This window comes from Canis lupus, chromosome 6 (assembly GCF_048164855.1).
Source record: "Canis lupus baileyi chromosome 6, mCanLup2.hap1, whole genome shotgun sequence".
NCBI classification, from domain to species: Eukaryota; Metazoa; Chordata; class Mammalia; order Carnivora; family Canidae; genus Canis; species Canis lupus.
In genome coordinates, this window is record NC_132843.1 from 23,031,038 (window position 1) to 23,051,858 (window position 20,821).

General features: G+C 39.4%; 1 protein-coding gene across 2 annotated transcripts in view; it reads right to left on the reverse strand.

Annotated features, from left to right (window-relative positions):
• DSC3 (desmocollin 3) overlaps nucleotides 1-13,492 on the reverse strand; it is a 49,670-nt gene extending 36,178 nt beyond the window's left edge. Inside the window, exons 1-3 of one of the 2 annotated variants that reach the window (XM_072829119.1) lie at nucleotides 13,235-13,492; nucleotides 3,662-3,746; nucleotides 1,252-1,451 (exon numbers count right to left, since the gene is read on the reverse strand). In XM_072829119.1, the coding sequence (XP_072685220.1) occupies nucleotides 1,252-1,451; nucleotides 3,662-3,746; nucleotides 13,235-13,300 (351 nt within the window). In that variant the 5' untranslated portion in view covers nucleotides 13,301-13,492. The remainder of the gene's footprint in view (nucleotides 1-1,251; nucleotides 1,452-3,661; nucleotides 3,747-13,234) is intronic. The other variant, XM_072829118.1, reaches the window with a different exon arrangement.
• Between the last annotated feature and the right edge of the window lie 7,329 nt (nucleotides 13,493-20,821).

A 20,821-nucleotide genomic window follows, 5' to 3' on the forward strand; every position in this document is an offset into this window, starting at 1 on the left:
TAAAACCTCATGCTCTCAGGAGAACCAGAGCAAGAAAAGGCATGTTCTTCATTCCCTTAACACTCGCATCTGTGCTCTCCAACATGGTAGCTCTAGACATATGTGACTATTTAAACTTAAAATGATTATAATTAAATAAAATATAAAGTACCACCCTTCGTTTGTAGTAGCCGCATGTCTAGTGCTCATTAACCATTAATATTAGGCTATCATATCAGGTAGTGCAGATTACAGAACACTTCCATTCCCACAAAAAAGTCCCATTGGACTTTTCAGCGATTTCCATCTTATTTCATGGTGTTGCAAGAAAGCCGCTTTATTTCCTGACAATTAATCAATAAATAATTTTCTTGAATATTTATTAATGGGCTAAATAGTCATTTAAATTAATTTTGTCATGAATTCACTTAGCATCCATTCATTGTAATCCAGCCTAAATATTTAATCATTTTTGTGACTACTTTCCTAATGGCATTCCTTATGGACTCAAGATGTAGAATCTAGAACTGCCATGAATGACAGCCAATACTATGCCAAATATACGTTCATTCATACTTATCCACACTTCAGGATTTTAACATCACAGTCACTGTGACACTTGAAATCAACCTCTTAGGCACTGGAAACCCTGTTCTTAACATTAACATATACCTACTGACTTGAGTTAGGTATTACTGGGGCTATAAGCACAAAAGGGATCAATCAATTCATGCCCTGACATAACAATAGATAAATTGTTTGCACAAATTTAAAAAATCCAAATGCTTATAAAAGAGGGGTAACCAAACTGACAATGACACACAAAAGCAATTAGTTAGACTCGGGGGGTTGAAGACCCAAAGAAGGTGCCATTTAGATTTAACAAAGCAAAACCCACAGCCAATGTTTAGCCAGTGTTGGTGGGGTAGATGGGGGAGACGGAGGAAGGGAAAGCAAACTGAACGGGAAGGAAAAGAAGAGGATAAAAACTGATTTATCCCTCTGTCCTCTTGGCAATTTTTAATGAAAGTATTTAAAATGAGGGGCACCTGGATGGTTCAGTGGTTGAGCGTCTGCCTTTAGCTCAGGTAGTGATCTGGGGTCCCAGGATCGAGTCCCACATTGGGTTCCCGCATGGAGCCTGCTTCTCCCTCTGCCTATGTCTCTGCCTCTCTCTGTGTGTCTCTCATGAATACATAAATAAAATCTTTTTTTAAAAGTATTTAAATGAAAAGAAAAACATGCCTAGAAATATCACTGTATTTTGAATACCTTCTTCTGATGTTCCAGGAGCACCTTAATCTCTTTCTGTGTCTGTGTCTTAGTGTCAGAAAGCCATATGGTGAAGGATCTTTTCTCATCAGACAACACCACAGGGCTGGCTGTGTAGACTGATCCATCATCTAGAACTCTGAAATCAGGGTCACCCGACTGGATGAGGTCTGCAGACCTGAGACACTCTTTCAAATTCACTGCAAGCAAAAGTTTCCAAGCAGTAAAGTAGAAACACAAGCAAAAAAGAAAAAAGAAGTGTGAAAACAATGTATACATTTTCTTCAAAATCATGAAGTAGAATAAAATAAACCAAGTCCTCTGCATTCACCAAATATCTGAACCCATTTCTTTACATGTATAAAAAAATGATTAACTGGGACATCTGAGTAGCTCAGTGGTTGAGAGCATCTGCCTTTGGCTCAGGGTGTGATTCCAAGGTCCTGGGATCGAGTCCCACATTGAGCTCCCTTTGGGGAGCCTGCTTCTCCCTCTGCCTATGTCTCCGCTCTGTGTGTTTCTCATGAATAAATAATAAAATCTTTAAAAAATAATAAAATAGAGATCCCTGGGTGGGGCAGCAGTTTGGCGCCTGCCTTTGGCCCAGGGCGCGATCCTGGAGACCCGGGATCGAATTCCACGTCAGGCTCCCGGTGCATGGAGCCCGCTTCTCCCTCTGCCTATGTCTCTGCCTCTCTCTCTCTCTCTCTCTGACTATCATAAATAAATAAAAATTAAAAAAAATAAAATAAAGAAATAAATAAATGATAATTGTCTTTCAGTTAAAAAATAATTCTTGACTTTATACAAAGTCAAGAGTATTGAGTAAGGTGTTTTTATACCTTTATATGCTTCTAAAAGTTAATGAAATGATGTCCCTATCACAAAGGCGTGTGTGTTGCAATCATGACAAAGCTGTGCTACCCCCCACGCACAGCTGAATAAACAAACAGAGTAGTTTTCCTTAACACTATAGTCTGAGTCCTTTAGGACTCAACCAGAAGTTACAGACATGAGCCCAAAGAGGAACAGAGGGTATGAATTTGGCAAATAGTCCAATAAGAAAAGTCTATCACTGAAATCTTCCCACTGGCACTTTTCTGTTACAGGCCTCCTGCCAGTCATCAGCTCCCCTTCCACCCACAGTTCTGTGTGTTCCTATTCCTGACCTTCCAGGACCCCTCACTCAAACTCTAGCGTGTGTCTTCTCTCCTTGGAGTTTTCCCTAGCAAAAATAATACAACATAAATATCAATTTAAGCAGTTCAAAACTCCTATCAAGAGTATCAAATTCATCTCATTCTTCAACATTCAGTTTTAACAACAACCAAACTGATACATGAATGCTCACTTAATAACCTCTCAAGGGATTATGGTTACCCATGTAAAGCCTTGTCACTTTAATCCCAATCTGTCACAGATGGAAACATTGGATCAAAAAGAAGTGAACATCTTTAGGAATGATGACATATTTCTCTCATCTTCCCATGTTTAGCATAATGTGAACCTCTTGGTCTCTCCCTGTCCTCTTTTTTACATCCTCTTTTTTCTTCCTTCCCATAGGAATTAAAGTGACCTTTGCTTAATAAAAATCAAATGAGACACTTAACCAGAAAATGGGACACTTTGCTGAAAAGGTGAATTTGGTATGTCTGGGATAAGCTATATCCTTTTAAATAAAACAAAACAAGATGCTTTCCTCTTACATTCCCTACATCACATGTAAAGTCCACCCAGGTAGAGTTTCCCAGCTGTTGGGAAAGTTTATAAAGTTCTCTAATTTCTCCATGTTGAAATGGTTGATTAAGTTCAGTTTTGAATGGAATGGCTCATCTTGTGACATTCCTCAATGCAGCATTAGTACTGATAAAAAAAAAAAAAAAGTAAACAAAACCTGCTGATTTTCTCAGCAACTTATCTCTACTTCTCTAATGCTTAGAATACTAGGATAATGAAAGGGTTATGTTCTACATTTTATTTTTTTTATAGATTTTATTTATTTATTTATTTATTTACTTACTTATTTACAGCATGGGTGAGTGGAGGGAGGGGCAGAGGAAGAGAGGGAATCCCAAGCAGATCCTACAGCCAGCACAGAGACCAATGTGGGGCTAGATCTCAGGACCCCAGGATCACGACCTGAGCCACCCAGGTGCCCCCTACATGTAACTCTTTATGTAATCCTTAAGCTATTAAAACATAAACAACTACAAAAATGTAGATTAGAACATTTGGAGCAGGATTCAATGGACTTATAAAGAACAGGATAGAATTTAAAACTATCTTGAATTGTATTTAAGAATAAATAGATTAAGGGTAAAACCAAAAGGCAAAAATTGGATAACATGCACTCTTCTGCATAAGTAAACTAAACTTCTGTTTTAAAAACACTTATTTTGAAATTTCTCACCTCTGCCAACTATTTTGTCTGCCTCTAGCTTGGGAGGTACATTAAATATCACCTTTTTGCAGGCATCACAAGCAAAACTGAAGACCTAGAATTAAAAAAAAAAAGTCACATTAATATAGTATAAAATAAACAAGAAAAATAAGTCCTAGAGATCTATGTAGCATACTGCCTATAGTTAACAATACTATATTATATACTTAAAATTTTTGCTAACAGGGTAGATCCTATGTTAGGTGCTCTTATCATAAGAAAATAATACAAATAAATAAAAAGGATGAAAGGAAACTTTTAGACATGATGGATAGATTTGTCATAGATCGTGGTGATGATTTCACAGATGTATACTTACTCATACTCATCAAGTTGTATATGTTAAATATGTACAGCTTTTTGTATGTCAATCTTACTTCAATAAAGTGGTTTTTAAAAAAATAATAATAAAGAACAAAACACATGATTATCTCAATAGATGCAAGCAATTAACAAAATCTAACCTCTATTTACAATTAAAAGCCATCAACAAGCTAGGAATAGAAAGGAACTTGGTCAACATGATAAAGGGCATCTATGAAAAACTTACAAGCAACATCATACTTAATGGAGAAAGACTGAATGCTTTCCTTGGACATCAGGAACAAAACAATGATGCCCTCTCTCACCAGTTCAATTCAACATTATACAGGGGCTTCTAGACAGGGCAATTGCACATGTGCACACACAAACTAAAGGTTTCTAGATTGGGAAGGAAGGAGCAAGAGTCTCTATTTGTAGATGATTTGATCTTGTACATAGAAAATCCTAAGGAATCCACAAAGAGAACTATCAAAAATAAATGAATTCAGTAAGGTTCCAAGATACAAGATCAACATACAAAAGCCAAATGCATCTCTATATACCAGTAATAAAAAAAAAAAATCTGAAAACAACAGTAAGCAACTATTTCCATTCATAATAGATGTACCATCTTCATGGATCAGAAGATAAATTTCCAAAATTCACCAGAGTCAATGTAATCTCTATTAAAATCCCAAAAAGCTTTTTCTCAGAAATTAAAAACTAATCCTTATAGAAATGCAAGGGACCTAAAGACCCACATAAACTTGAAAAGCAACAAAGTTGTAGGACTTACATTTCCCAATTTCAAAATTTACCAAAGATACAACAATCAAGACAGAGTGGACTGGCATAAGGATAAACATATATAGGACTGAAATCCCATAAATTAGCCTTTACATTTGTGGCTAGCCAATTTTGAGCAGACTTCAGAAAGTTCCAAGAGAAATAAATAGTCTTTTCAAGGGTACTGAGACAATTAAATATCCTCAATAAAAAATGAATTTGTACCCTTACCTCATACCTCATATTATATAAGATTAATTCAAAGTGGATCACAGACCTAAGGAACTAAAACTATTTATAGGAAAACTGTAGAATAAATCTTCATGATCTTGGGTCAGGCAATGATGTCTTCTAACACCAAAAGCATAAATGATGAAAGAAAAATTAATGTAACTTACTAATCAAATTTAAAACTTTTGCTCTTTAAAAAATACCATACAGAAAATGAAATTACAGCCTACATAATGAGAGAAAATATTTTCTAATCACATAATAAGGACTTATACCAAAAAAAATTAAAAACATTTAAAACTCAATAATAAAAAGACAAACACCAGAAAAAAAAGGGGGCAAAGGATTTGAATAGATGTTATCCAAAGAAAATACATAAATAGTCAATAAGTGGATGAAAAGATGCCAAACATCATTAGGCACTATAGTCATGCAAACTTAAATCACAATGAGATACCCACTAGGATGGCCAAAATAAACAAGATAGAAAAATAACAAGTGTTGCCAAGGATGTAAGAAAACTGGAACCTTCATGCACTACTAGTGGAAACATAAAATGGTGCAGCAAATTTGGAACATAGTTGGGCAGTTTCTTAAAAAGCTAATCACATAATTAACATATAATCCAGAAATTTCACTCCTACTGACAGGAAATGAAAACCTACATCTACACAAAAACTAAGACATGAATATTCACAGTAACATTATTTACAGTAGCAAAAGAGTGAAAACAATGCACGGGGCTATCTTTTTACAAATAGATAGAATGTGCACATTCAAATGCAATATTATTTAGCCATAAAAAGAGAAAAGGAACTGATGCAATGCTACAACACAAATAAACCTTAAAAACGTGCTCATTGAAAGAAATGACACAAACGAGTACATATTGTATGATTTTGTTTATATTAAATGTCCAAAAAAAGCAAATATATAGAAACAGACTAGAGTAGTTGCATAGCGCTGGGGTAGGACTGGCAAGTGACTGTACATGAGCATGAAGTTTCTTTTTAAGGTGATAGAAATATTCTAAAATTAGATTGTGGTAATGATTGCACAGTTTGTAAATTTGTGAAAAGCTATTAAACTGTTTACAATATAGGTAAGTCCTTTGGAATATAAAGTATAGCATCAAAAACAGTTTTAAAAAATGGATTACATTGTCATTGATATAAAAAGCATTCTTTGCACGCCCACCTCTACAAATTGGCAGTGAGAAGCACTTTCAAATTTACAAATTTGCATAATTTCAGCAAGACAAAATTGGATAATAACTACAAATTATTTCATTTCTGATATAATCAAATATAAAACAAATTCCTTTTCAAAATTAAAAGACTTTAAGTCATGGTGGTAACAAACTGTAAATATATATGCATATACATACGCATAACCAAATCTTTACTAATATGTGCTCTAAATGTTACTGCAATGTAAGATCTATCTTATTCCTGCTTGAATTAGTTAAGGAAAACAACTCAAAAATAGATTCAACATATAACAGTGTCATTTAATTTAAATATAACAAAAAAGTCACCTTCACAGAGTCATAATCAGATTGCTGGGAAAATAAAGCAGTAAGTTATATGCTGTTAAAAATAACTCAAACATATTATAAATGTTCAATTGAATATTATCCCTAAGAATATAGTTGTCACCATAGGTGAAAAATGGTTTTATTTAATAATGCACCTATTGATCCAACTATGTGTGAACTCTATAGTTGGTATTTCAGACTATCAAAAGAAAGCCATGTTCAATATATTTTAATCACAACTCTTTAAAAAGTATTTGAGGGACACCTGGGTGGCTCAGTGGTTGAGTGTCTGCCTTAGGCTCAGGTCATGATCCCGGGGTCCTGGGATTGAGTCCTGCATCAGGCTCCCCATGGGAAGCCTGCTTCTCCCTCTGCCTATCTCTCTGCCTCTCTTCTCTGTGTCTCTCATGAATAAATAAAATAAAATCTTTTAAAAAAAGGAATTTGAAGTTAAATATGAAATATTTAAGTCAAATAGAACATACTATAATAAATGTGCATGTATTTATTTAGATTTTTTAATTAATATTTTGCAATTTTTGCTTCATTTTTTTTTTGTTTTTGTTTGTTGTTTTTAGTAAACTCTACATCCAACATGGGGCTCAAACTCATGACCCCGAGATCAAGTGTTTCATGCTCTTCCAACAGAGCCATCCAGGTGCCTTTTTGCTTCATTTTTTAAATTAAAATGTACACATATGGCTATGTTCTACTCCATTTCCATTTCTCTCTCTTAAGGAAGAGTTTTTTCTAATTTGGCATTTATACTTCCTCTGTAAGTTTTTGTACTTATTATTATATATATGTGTGCTTATAAAATATAAGGTGATAAGTGTCTTTATGCATCCTTTTGCAACTTGCATTTTTCACTCAACAATGAATTTGTTCACTCAACAATGAATACTCACTCAACAATGTATTTAAGATTTTTCTGTGACTATACCAGTTTATTGTGCTCATTCCCCTATGACAGTCATTTAGATTGTATTCTTATTTTCCATTTTCTCTATTACAAATGACACTGCAATAAACAGCTTTGCAGGTACAGAATATTAAATTAGAAATATATTACTACAATTCCATTAACTATTGCCAAATTGCTGTCCAAATCACTAACATCAATTTATATTACTATCCCCCAGAATATTAGACCCTTCTATTTCTCACATCCTCCACTACAATTAATTATACTTGGCTTTTCTATTTTTTGCCCATTCTATAGGTATCAATTTAATGTGCACTTTCTTAATTTCTAGTGAGATTATAATTTCCTGTGTTAATTTGCCTTTTACCTTCTGTAAATTATCCAATCCTCTCATTTAATCATTTCATGTATTATTCGTCTATTTTTATTACACTTTACTTGTAAGATATGTAGGTTGCTTTTTTATTCTTTTAGTGGTATCTTTCTGATAAACAGTGCTTCACTTTTAAGGTAGTCAAATTTATTAAGTATTTCCTTCAGTTTTTTTAAGATTTTATTTATTTATTTGAGAAAGAGAGAGAGAGAGCACAAGAGGGGTAGAGGGAGAGAATCTTCAAGCAGACACATACATGCCCCCCTATCCCCACCTCCCTGCTGAGCCCCACTGAGCCCAACTCGGAGCTTGAGCTCAAAACCCATGAGATCATCATCTGTGCCAAAACCAAGAGTTGGGACATTCAACCCACTGAGACACCCAGCACCCCTCCTTTAGTTTTTTAAAGTAGTCAATTTTATTAAACACTTCTCCTAGCTTATACTTTTTGTATTAATATCTCCCCCCTACCCTGTCATAAATATATTATCTAGTATTTTCTTTAAAAATTTTTAAAGTTACTTCCAACATTTTAATATTTTACTCATCAAGAGTGTGATGCACTGTAGATATCTAATCTTCTCTTTTGCCATATGGTAGACAACTATCTAGAACCATCACTGAGCAATTCTTTCGTTCTTAACTCACAATAATAATGCTGCATACATCATATGCATGGACATCAATTACAGAATCTTTTTCTGTACCCTCTGAATTATTTCATCAATATATATGTTTATCTCTACATCAACTATCTATATAGTTTTCATTAATATAGCTTTATTATAAACTTTAGTGTTTGTTATGGTGACCCCAATCCCTATTATCTCCTTTAAATTATGTTTGCTTTTGTTAGCCTCCTACTCTTTAAAAAATTTCTTATGATCAGCTAATTCCATAAAAAATCTTTCTATGTTTTTTATCCAGGAAACTTGTTTACTTTTACTAATTCCAGTAGTCTGTCAAGATAGTGTAGGATCTCCCATGTAGCCAATCCTATAGCTGGCAAGATGGCAATCAGATTTCTTTCTTTAAATCCTTAACCTCTTTCATTATTACTATTACATATTTTATCTGATATATGTGCTTATCAGGACCTCCAGTAGAATACTGAATAGGAACAGCTATAATGGGCATTGTGGATTTTTTTCTAACATTAAAGATAATGCTTTTACCATTTCACTATTCATTATGACTTCCTTCCTTCTAACCTTCCTTCCCTTTCCTCTTCTTTTCCATTCTTTCTTCCTGTCTTTTTTCATTAATTAATTTTTGTTAGGCATACTTTAATGTGTTAAAAAAAAGTTCATTCCCTTACATTCCCAGTCTGCTAAGAATATTTTATAGCAATTAATATAGTTTCCCACTTTTTTGAAACATAGTTTTTCTCTCTGAATATGTTATGTTAAAATACAACAATGGTTTTCTAAGGCACCTGGTGGATCAGTCAGTTAAGTGACCGACTCGATTTCCACTCAGCTCATGATCTCAGGGTGGCGAGATGGAGATGCACTGGGCTCTATGCTGGGCATGTCACCTGCTTAGGATTCTCTCTCTCCCTCTCTACCCCTCCTCCCACTCATATGTGCACACACACACATGATTGGTCTCTCTCTCTCTCTCTCTCTCTCTCAAAAATAAACAAAAAACAAAAAAAATCAATAGATTTTGTAATATGAAACCATCTTCCCATTCCTGAGACAAATCTTACATGGACACGATAGCTTTTTAAATACACTATTGGTTTGGTTTGCTATTTATTTTATTATTTCAAATATATGTCCATAAGTGAAATCAGGCTACTACTTTTCAATATCATACAATCCCTGTAAAATGTTAAAGACAATTCTACTTTTTTCTGTTCTTGGAAACAATTTATATACGGTAGAGATTATCTGTTCCATATAATTATGGAAGAATTTACCTATCACAGTACTGAGCTTGATGGATATGAAGGTGTCTGTGTTTCAAGATATTGAACTTTCAGTTCAATTGTCTTTAACGGTTTTGAGTCTATTTAGGTTTTGTATATCTCCTTGAGTCAGTTAGTAATTTCTTTTTTGCAGGAAATTTCTCATTCTGTCTGTTCAAATTAATTGAAATAACACATTTAAATTATTTATCTAAAACATCTGTCCCCTCTCTGACTATGCCTCCTTTTATTCCTAATATTGCTTTATCTTTGCCTTCTCTATTTTTTACTTGTTCAACCACAGCAGAGTTTATGTATTGTTTCAAAGAATAGCTTTTGGTTTGTTGATCCTCTGTGTTGCTTGTTTCTTTTAACGTTCTTTGTAAGATATAAATACAAAAGGCTATATATATAGCATATAAGCATGTTTTAAAAATAATAAAATGAACACTAACATGCTCACCTTCAAAGTTAAGAAATAAAAAATTACCACTATTTTCAAAGTTTCTATACACTTCTCCTCAGGTGCATTTTCTTCCTTCCCACTACCCCTATAACACAGATAATCGTTAATGGCTGATTTTTGTGTTAATCAAAGAATTGAAAATTCTTACCAGCTCAAAGGTAAATCAAAAGATTGACTTCTCTGTACTCTCAGTACTTAGATCACACTAATAAATTTCTTTCTAACCTCTTTGTAAGACAGGAATTCTAGTTAAATAGAAAGCATGATTAACTGCAGGTGACCACAGATTCCATATATGGAATGCTAGCTGCCAAGGGGATTACAATAGGACCAAAAAATGTGCATAGGCTTACATATATTTAGTGATTCAGAAAGTGTTTCAGGATCTAGCTGTATCTCAATATGAACATCAACGATTTCCTTTTAAAAAGCTAGGTGTCAATGCACCCATCAAATATATATCAAAACTCTGACTCTCTTAGAATCGTGGTTTTAAAATAAACTAGTTCTCATTTATTCCCTTTGTTGGCCTTAGCCTTTTTGTCACTAATGCAAAAGTTAATAGAAATTCTTGTACTCTTATTTTAGAAGACGAATATGTCAAATGTTATCAAGAACAACAACAAAGAAGTCTGCTAAAGGAGGCACGTTATTCTTGTTAATTAATGCTATAAAATCTGAAAAGATAGGATGCCTATTTGTCAGCATAGGTGGCAGGTAGGGAAAACTATGCTATGCTAGAAAGGAAAACATTTTTCATTCTTTTTCAAGAGTCCTTATAGCAAAATGAAAGGTTCACTATGCCTAAGAATGTACCATTTAAAATACATAATAAATAACAATTCCCAAAGTGGATTTGATACAGTGAACAATATTAGACACATATTTGAAAGGAACTCGGTATCTGTAGTGTGGCAGGACAGCTGAACAACTGAGCTAATGGAAATTCATTTCAATTTTTGTTACATTCAGAGGATAAACATTTTAAGAGATATTCAGTATTTTCAACTGTTGTGGGACAGACTGACATGTTTATTTTCTAGTCCTGGCCCCACACCTCTTCTTTTTTTCTTCCTTTTTTTTTTTTTTTTCTTCTTGTGTGTATGGTGGGAGCAGTCATTAGGAATGTATTTTGTAGCAGTAGTTTAGAGTGTAAGGATAGAGAGGGATGCAGGAGATGCAGGAGGAGGGTACGAATGAGAAGATTCCTCAGCTTATGGGACATCCGAATGGGAAGGCTAACCTGTTAAAAGCCTCAATTTTGTGTTAAAGACCTGCTTTGAAGAGGTCTCACTTCAAACAAGGAATTGTTTTTCAGAGATCCATGAAAGTATCTATAAAATGAGAAAAGTGTCTCTAAAGTGTTATGCCATTAATACTATGCTGAGAAAGCCGAGAGCCCTATGAGTCAAAAGGAAATGCAAACAGAAGATGGTCAATAGAGGTCTACGGAGGCAGAAAACTGAAGGTATTTGTAGACTGGGGATTTTGGATGAAAGTAATTATTCTACGTACACTCTCCAGTACTCAAGTCTCCAGATATCCCAGTTGGTCTAACCTTTAGGCAATTCCTTTTTAAAATAATCCTAAATGAATATGTCAAATAGTAGAGGTGACGCGATCTCCATTTAGATTAACACGCACTTTCTTGCCTTGCCACACCCTAACACCTGCACCATTCCCGTCCCCCAGACAGCTCCTTGAATTCCACACCCTCCCCTCCAGCGAATGCACAGGAAGTCTTGGGAACACAGGCCCTCTGCAGTTTCTTCCCCCCATTCCCCAATCCCTTTCGCAGAGACGACACAAAACAGGAAAGCCACGCTTTTAAACATAAAAACTGGAAACTCTTCCAAATTCATCACAAAAGGGCACACTTTGAGGGCAGTTCCCACTAGTCAAGAGTCGTTTCATCAGCTGGATTGGAACAGCTGCCCTGCAGATCACCGCGCTCCTCCGTACCATTCATCGTCCATAAATACCCACCCAATACGGATAACTCGCTGATTCAAGGACAAGGCAAAGTTTTGATCGGCTCGTCCTGCTGGGGCAGAGGAGGAGCAGGGACCCGGGCGGCCAGAGCCAAGCTCCTCCCGACTTGGGTCCGCTGGGCCCCGGCCGACCCCACGCCCATGCCTGGCTGCGGGCACGCGGTCTGCGGCTCCTCTCCTCTTCCCGAGAGCAACCCTGGTGCAGTCTGAAGCTCCGCGCCTAATCGCGCCATCAGAGTTCCGGATTTTTCGCCGAATGTCTCCCCAAATTCTCGGAGAACTGTCCCCAGTCTCCTCTCCAGGAGAATCTCGTCCTGAATCGCGGGTTTCCCTGGGCCCCGGGCTCGCGTGGTCCTTCCCGGGGCCGGACAATCTACCCCCCAAACCCACGCCTACCCCCCTCCACCCACAGGGTGCCCCACCCCTGCAGCCCCCCTCCCCGCATCACACCGGTAACCCCAACCCCAGCCCCGATCCAGCCTTCGCACGCCCTCGTGCTCGAGGCCCACGTCGCCCCGGGGCCAGGAGGCTCGCGCGGGGGGCTCTGAATAACCTTCAGCAGAGGCAAAATCTGGAAGCCGGTTTTCAGAGTGAATTCCACGCGGGGACCCTGGGGCACCGCTCCAGCCCCTCCACGCACTAAGGTCCCCATCCCAGGCGACCCTGGGGTGGAGCAGCCTCTAGAACCTCATCTCACGTCTGTTTTGCTCACTCTCACTCGGGGATCCCGAAATACCTGCCCCGGTACTGCTCGTCCCCCTCCACCCCGCCGCGCCCCAGATGCCATCACGGCCCCGGGCGCCCGCGGAGGCTCAGAGGGCGCAGCCACGCCGCGGCGCCCCCCGTGCCTCCAGCACTCGGACGCGGCGTCCCAAACGCAAACCGCAGTCCCGAGTCGTCCCTCCAAGGCTGGTTTTCCGCCCTCACCCGCCCGGGCCCGAATGTGGCTGGTCCCGCCCGGAGGACTGAGCGGAGCCGCGGCCCCCAGCTGTGGGTCCGCCCCGCGGGCGCCCACTCACCGCGACGGTCAGCAGCAGCGCGCGCAGCGCTCGGCGCCCGGGGACCCGGGGCTCGGCCGTGGCCATCGGGGCGCCGCGCGGGAGGCGGGAGGCGGGAGGCGGGAGGCGGGAGGCGGGAGCCCACGGGGTGCGGCGGCGCGCGCGGGTGCGGGGTGCCTCGCCGCCACTCCTCTTTAAGTCTCCCTGGGCCTCTGTCGCGCTCGCCTGCCCGGGAGCGTGTGCGCTCCCCGGACGGGATTGGACCCGGGAGACGCCGAGCCGCCCCTCCTGCTTATTGCCCAAGTTTTATCACGCGGGGAGCCGGGGAGCTGCCCGAGCCTGCCCTCCGCTCCCCGGCGGCCGCGCCGAACGCTGGCTCGCGAGAAAGCGCTCCCAGCCCCCGCCCCCGCCCCCGCCCCCGCCCCCCTCCCCGCCCGCCGGCTTTCCCACGCCCCCCGCCCGCCCGCGGCGCCGCGCCCCGCCCCGCCCCGCCCCGCCCCGCCCTCCGCGCGCCTCGGCCGCCAGGTTGCTCCGCGCGCAGTCCCGCTGCGGGACCCGAATCGCGGGCGCCCCGGGGGGCGGGAACGCTTCTGTGATCCGATCACCGGATCCTCCCTGGAGCGCCCATCAAATGCCGGGCAGTGTCTCCTGGTTAATACAGCATTTATATACCCTTTCCGAATTGGACTACCCTGGGAAGATAAACAAGGGCGGGGGGGGGGGGGGGGGAGTTGGGGGGTATCCCAAGTGGCGCGAGTAAACTGGCATGTGGTATACCAGAAATTAAAACCAAGTAGAAGAAACTCTGATATCTGACCGTTTTAAGTACCTAAAATTCGAGTGATTGCATTCAGAGCCTTCTTTAAAGAAAAAAAAAATTGTTTTAAATATATATATATATTCATGAGCAACAGAGAGAGAGAGAATGAGAGAGAGAGGCAGGTTAGGCTCCCTGTGGGGAGCCTGATGTGAGTCTTGGTCCCAGCACCCCGGGGATCAGGACCTGAGCTGAAGGCAGCCGCTGAACCACTGAGCCACCCAGGGGCCCCCAGAGCTTGCTTTATTGCCAATTTTGTGACCTTACATGAACCTTCTAAGAAAGAATTTGTGCTTATATGTAAATATTTGATTTAGTGATTATGTGGTAGTTGTACTAAGGTGCCATTTTTCAGTTTGCAGTAAAAGGAAAGTATCACAGGAACCCTCTGTTCTAAAATGAGGCTTGCAATGCAGTATCACTCGACAAACATGTATCAGGGCTCAAGACTGGTCAGGCATTGAGTGAAGGGCTAGAGGAAGAGAATATAGAAAACCCAGTTCCTGCCCAGAGTAACCCAAATTCTAGAAGAGAGTAAAGGCAAGCATCCTAGCCCAAAATGGTAAATGTTTTAATAGAGAGGTCACTTATAACACATAGGCACGTTGCTTTCTCTCTAGATGAAATTTTATGTTCTTGAAGCCCCTTGCTGATTCAGCCTTAGAAGATTCAGAAAGAACTTCTTAGATCGATGTACCGAGTTCCAACATCAGAATCCTCAGATAGTCCAGATTAATCATGGAAAATGCCACCACCTTCATTCATCCGGCTCTGGTCTTCCCAGTAGGCTTGTGGACTGAAGTCTGGGGCTTCCCTGAAACTCATAGGCTCTTAGGATTTAGACGGTTACTTCAGCATCCAGTCCCATCTCTGAGGCATCCAGGGCACACATCAGAAATCCTGTCTCACCTCTGGAAGCCTCTGTATGACAGAGAGGCCTCTGTCTCAAAGAAAGGTCTCCAAACTTCTCTCTGCTTCAGTCATTTTCACCCCACCCAAGTCCTCAGGGAAGGTCTATGGGAGATTCCTCTGGCCCCAGCCAGCCTTTAGAAACACATGAATCATGGCTTTCCTGTAATGTAGATGATGCCATGGATTGAACTGTGTCCCTTCAAAATTCATGTGTTGAAGATCTAACCTCTGTATGACTGCATTTCGAGATAGAGCCTATAAGGAAGTAACATTAACAAGGTTCTGATGGTGGGGCCCCGATCCGATGGAATTAGGGTCCCTATGAGAAGAGCTCCCTTTCTCTATCTCTCTCCATCTCCGTCTCTATCTCTCTGTCTCTCTCTATCTCTCTCTATGTGTGACACAGTGAGAAGGTGGCTGTCTACAAACCAGAGAGTTCTCATTAGAAATCAAATAGGAAAAAAAAAATCAAATAGGCCAGCACTTTAATTTTGGACCTTCAGCCTCCAGAACTGAGAACTAATGCTTGAGATAAGAATCAACAGAGAAAAGGAGAGGGCAGGAGCATGTTGCAGCACTAGAAGAATCTTCTAAGCCCTTCTAAACAGCCTTCTCCAGCATGGAAACCAAAAGGGAGTTTTTTCAGAACCCCTGGATTTCAGAAGAAGTCCTATGACCGGGAATTAGGTTAGAAAGATAGGCTTAAAACAAACCAGGCTGAGGAGTTGAATCTCATCCTGGAAAAGATGAAGGACACAATCTGCAAAATGGTTACTAACTACAATTATGGAATCATCATTTTTGGTGAGTGAATGAACTGGTTAACTTCATCTGTAATCTGTTGTGTCTTCCTATAGCTTTCCCTTAATTCATACAGAATAAAAGTCTTTGAAATGTTTTTCTTTATTCTAAGTAGCCCTACTTTTCAATGATTTTGATTTTGTCGTCTAGAATGAATCTAACCGTTTTTTTACTGTCATCCAAACGACTAAAACCATAAGATAGCTATTAACTGGTTGTTTCAGCTATACTGTGTAGTTGAGGAGATTGCTAAGCCTCCTGACTATGGAACAGTTACTCTGAGCTTCCATTTTTAGCTTCTACAAAATAAAAGTCATAGGCGTCTGTTCCAGAAATACTGCAAGAAAGCATATTGGGGATGTTTTCAATTTATGTGGCAAATTTGAGGTGCAATAAGAGTACTTTATAACTGGAGTCCTGTTTTGCTCTAGCATGTGCTTGTCCATCATAAGTAGATTAGACTAAGTTCTAATGAAAAATATATTTTTATAGATTGGAAGAATCATTGTAGGCAGTTATAATTAAAACATAGATGTGACTTGAGGATAAATTAAAATTGCTTTTATTTTTCCTATGTAAATTAGAATATAAAATGAGTTTGTTGAAAATCTATTTAAAATACGAGCCTTGGTTTGAATATAGTGAGAACTGGATCTTCTATGATGAAGTTAACTTTAAGTCATCATGAGACATCATGAAGCATAAAGAGTGATTCTGAAATGTCTTTATTTTAATATCCCATTTCCCAAACTACCAAAACAGTTGGAAGCCACTCCTAAAAGGATAATGTACAAAAATGGAAAAGAAATGTATTATTTTCCCTTGTTACTTTCTCAGTTTGAAGGGTAAGAGCAGGAATAATAAAGAATCAAAAAGGGAAGTGATTTTAGGCTGAAATACAAAACTTCAAGAATCCATTCTGGTAAATTCTATCTTCTACAATTTTCAGTAAATTCTAAAATTTTCAGAAGAAAGCAAATTTAAGATTATTAAGAAGCGTTGTGTATACTTAGGAGGAATCTCTGGCCACAGAAAGGGTAATGACCTTAAGAGGTGGGAGCTGACCCCTGGCCCACTGAGAAGCCTGCCTTGCAACAACTCCATGCCAACAGGTGCTGGTCTCACACACCTACTCACCTCTGTGGCTTACATAGGCGGTGACATAGCCAGTGTGGGTCTCCTCAAACCTGCCTATAAAATACAACCAAGGCCACTATATGATGTTTGGAATGAACTTGCTAGTAGGGAAAGAGAAATGGTGAAAAGCTTAAATTAAAACCAAGTAAAAGATTAATCTTGAACAGTCCTTCTTAAGACATAAAATCAATTCTGCATGATACAGTAGCTCAGAAGCACTTTGAGAATACTGCTTAAAATAAATGGTCATAGTAATAAACAGTAATTGAACAAATGACTTGTTGGATCAGCTGTGAGGGATACTGTGTTAAATGTGTACTCAAATGCCAGGAGCTCTCGCAGACTTTATTTTTGGGAGTTAGCCCTCCTTCATCTATCCACTTACTCTTTCAGAGAGACTCCCTCCTCATACTTGGGAAACAAGTGGTCTTTTTCCTCCAAGAGTAACCATCTCTGCTACAGCCACTCAGGTTCCAAGAGAAGACACTGCTTTTTCTGTATCATCTTTCCAAAGTGTGACTAGGGCTCCCCACTAATTTCCCAGAACACCACTGAGAACAGCCTTGACTTTTGGGTCATTTCAAAAAACTACTAGAGACTTGAGGATAATAGACAACTGAAGTTAAGAATAACCTATAAAATTGAAGAAGGAGAAGGAGGAGGAAGAGGACGGGGTGAGAGGGGGGAGGGAGGCAGAGAAGGAGAAGAAGAACCTCTAATGCTGCACTGCTGCCCAGGATAAGAGCCATCCCAGAATCCCTGTCTGCCTCCCTCCCTTCCTGTCTTCCCCTGGCAAGTACACCTCCCAGCAATCTCTCCCTCCCCATGGAAATGCTCCAGGCAACTAAGAGAACCTCAAGTCTAGATCAAAATGACTCTGGCCTTACAGGGCAAAGAAGTGTCCACTTCCTCTTTTCTATGTTGCGTCTGTCAGGTCCTTGGTTGATACTCTAGGATTAATTTCTACCCAGAGTGATTGACAGAGGGACTGTACATTCCCTTCAGGAGAAAACTCACTCCTGTCCACAGAGGTGTGGCTTCTCACTATAATCTCAGCAGCAATCGTACAAAATTCAGACATTTGTACATTTCCCCAATTCCGAATTATCCAATATAAGTAACACCATAACAATCATCCAATCCAAATAGAATGTGCCAGGCTCAGAAAGACTCCTTGTAATCTTTCCTTATTAATTAATGATTCAAGAACTAGTATAATGGATTTACTCTTCTTCCACTAAAATCTTCAGACACCCTTACAAATTTCTTTTACAAACAGTCCTTTTTAAGGCAGGCAAGTGGTCTTCTAGTGACTTCTCACTGGACTGGAAAGAATGGTGATTTCTACACGGAAAACAAAATGCCATTGTATGGCTGATAACTTCTCCCAGGAACCGGCCCAAAGCAGTATAACAAAGCCCTGACACAGGGTGAAATATTAGTCCCTCTCATTGTGGAATTATCCCATAATTCTTCGCTTCAGGCTCTTTCAGAATGGAAATCTCCTCCCACTGGGCGAGGCTGTAGTTTCTCCTGGACATTCTCATGTCCCCGGGAGCTCATTGTATGCATCTGTCTGTTCAAAGGCCATTGCTCAAGCATGAAGGTTTACAGGTGTGAGTGGGCTGACTTCCAGATCCCATGTGTCATTTATCTCCACGTCATCCTCTGATTCACTGGCCCATCAGCCTTCTTTTCTCCCACGTGTTTAGGAGGACTGTCCCTCAACACCAGCTTGGGGAAGCAGCATATCCCCCAGATCAGATGCCTGTCAACTAGCTCAGGACTAGAAAAGTAGCTTTTCCCACCAGTTCCCTGTAGGCAGTAAATTATTTACTTCAACCTTTATTGATGTATTGCTATTAACTCTTTTTATTGATTATCAATTACCTATTCATTATTTTTACTTACTCACAATTTATTATTCTTGATTTGTCTTTTCTTTTCAGGCTGCCCAGTTTCCCAAGCCTTTCTGTCACTAGACAACGTTTTCCATCAATAAGTTATTTTGTGTTTACTAAATTATTTAGCCAATGCCACAACAATAATTGGTTCTTTTCCTGCACTTTTTCAAGTGTCATATTTGTGTTTGTCCTTCACTGTTACAAGCTACTCACTTTCCTAACTGGTAAGCTGTAGTCTTAACTTGCACATAAGGTTATGCCAGATTCTTACTCCTCTAAACAACTCTAATGCAAGGATCCCACCTGAACATTTACAAGAACAAAAACACAGAAACTGAAGAACTAGTAATATTCATAGTAGGCATATAGTCAGGTACCAGGAAAGCTATTTTGTTGTCACTTTCTACGAACTTTGTTTTTTAAATTAATTAATTAATTCATTCATTCATTCATTCATTCATTTATGTAGGCTCTACACCCAACGTGGGGCTTAAACTCAGGATTCCAAGATGAAGGGTCACATGGTCTTCCAACCGAGCCATCTAAGCACCCCCCCACTTTCTACTAACTTTGTAGTTAGTGTTCTCAACATGTTCAATAAAAGTGACTGTTTCTCACAGGTTCCAAGTTCTGTTCAGATGGTGGTCAGAGGAAGGTCTAATCTTAACTATAATACTTTACTTTTAAAATGAGAATCTTGGGCCAAAATCTTCTTGCCAGGCTCCCAAAGTAATAAATATTATTGATTAGTGTCAGAATAAGTGATTCCAAACTCAGAGGCATCCATAAGAACTTCTTTATTTCCTCTTCAAGAGAACATTAAGTAGCAATTGGGTATTATCTGGGGCAGCTTTTCAACCATCTAATGATGAATTATCTGGGGCAGCTTTTCAACCATCTAATAATGAATTATCTGATCTCAACTGCTGTAATGTTCCAAAGGTCTAGGCAGAGACTGGACATCACTGTCTCCCACGCTCCTCTCATCCAGGATGGGTGGACAAAAAAAAAAGTTGGGAAGGGACAAGCACTATGCATGTGGCTATGCCATCTTTTCTCCTTTATTGTGACCTTCCTTTCTGTAACATTTCCAAGATAATGGACACCAATGTTACCCAATCTCAGCTTTTCCTTTCTCACTCAGTGAATAGAGAGTCAGGTTTTCTCTCTACAGAGATACTGGAAAGTGATAAGCACACACAAATTCTTATGACATAATGGAAGACATAGGACATTTTACTTTCTGCCCTATTCCTTTGTTGTAACATATAAATGATTCCCTGAGGATAAGGTGGTCTGAGCCTTGCTCTACCAGGCTCTCCTGTGACAGTTTTCCAAATTCATCTATTCACAGAAGAAAGTATTGTGGCAATTGGCCAGGAATATGCTAAGGCTTTTTCCCCAAGTTTGACCAAAGGCCTCTGGTTCATTCTTTCCCTTAATTTCCTTTTTTAATGTTGAACAAATGGGGACAATGTTCTTAAATTCACAATAAATCTTTGTACTTGGCTATTGTGGAGGCAAAATGAAAGAGATTGTTTTGGCAGCAATACAATATGAGTAAAATGAAGAACACCACTTCAAAAATAACAAGAATTCAAAGGGTGCCTGACTGGATTAGTCAGTAGAGCATGTGACTCTTGACTTCAGGGTTGTGAGGTTGTGGCCCAAGTTGGGCAAAGATATTACTTAAAACAAAACAAAACAAAACAAAAAACAAAACAAAAAACAGTGAACAAAACAAAAAGAACAATCAAAGGCTATATTTCAGTGTCGTGTAGCTGGTTCTGAGGTCAGGCAATTGTTGGAGGTAGGAAGGAATTAACTAACCTGAACCAGAATTTTCCACTCCCACCACCACAAGGGAGAAGCAGAAGGCATTCCAAAACCTCACCATTTCACTTTTTAAGTAGTGAATGTGAATGTTTGATGGTCTATGCATTCAATGTCCCAATGGTGAAAAAAGAATTCAATGCAGAATCTAATATACATCACATCTCAAATAGAAAATTTATGTCAAGGGACTATTAGATAGTT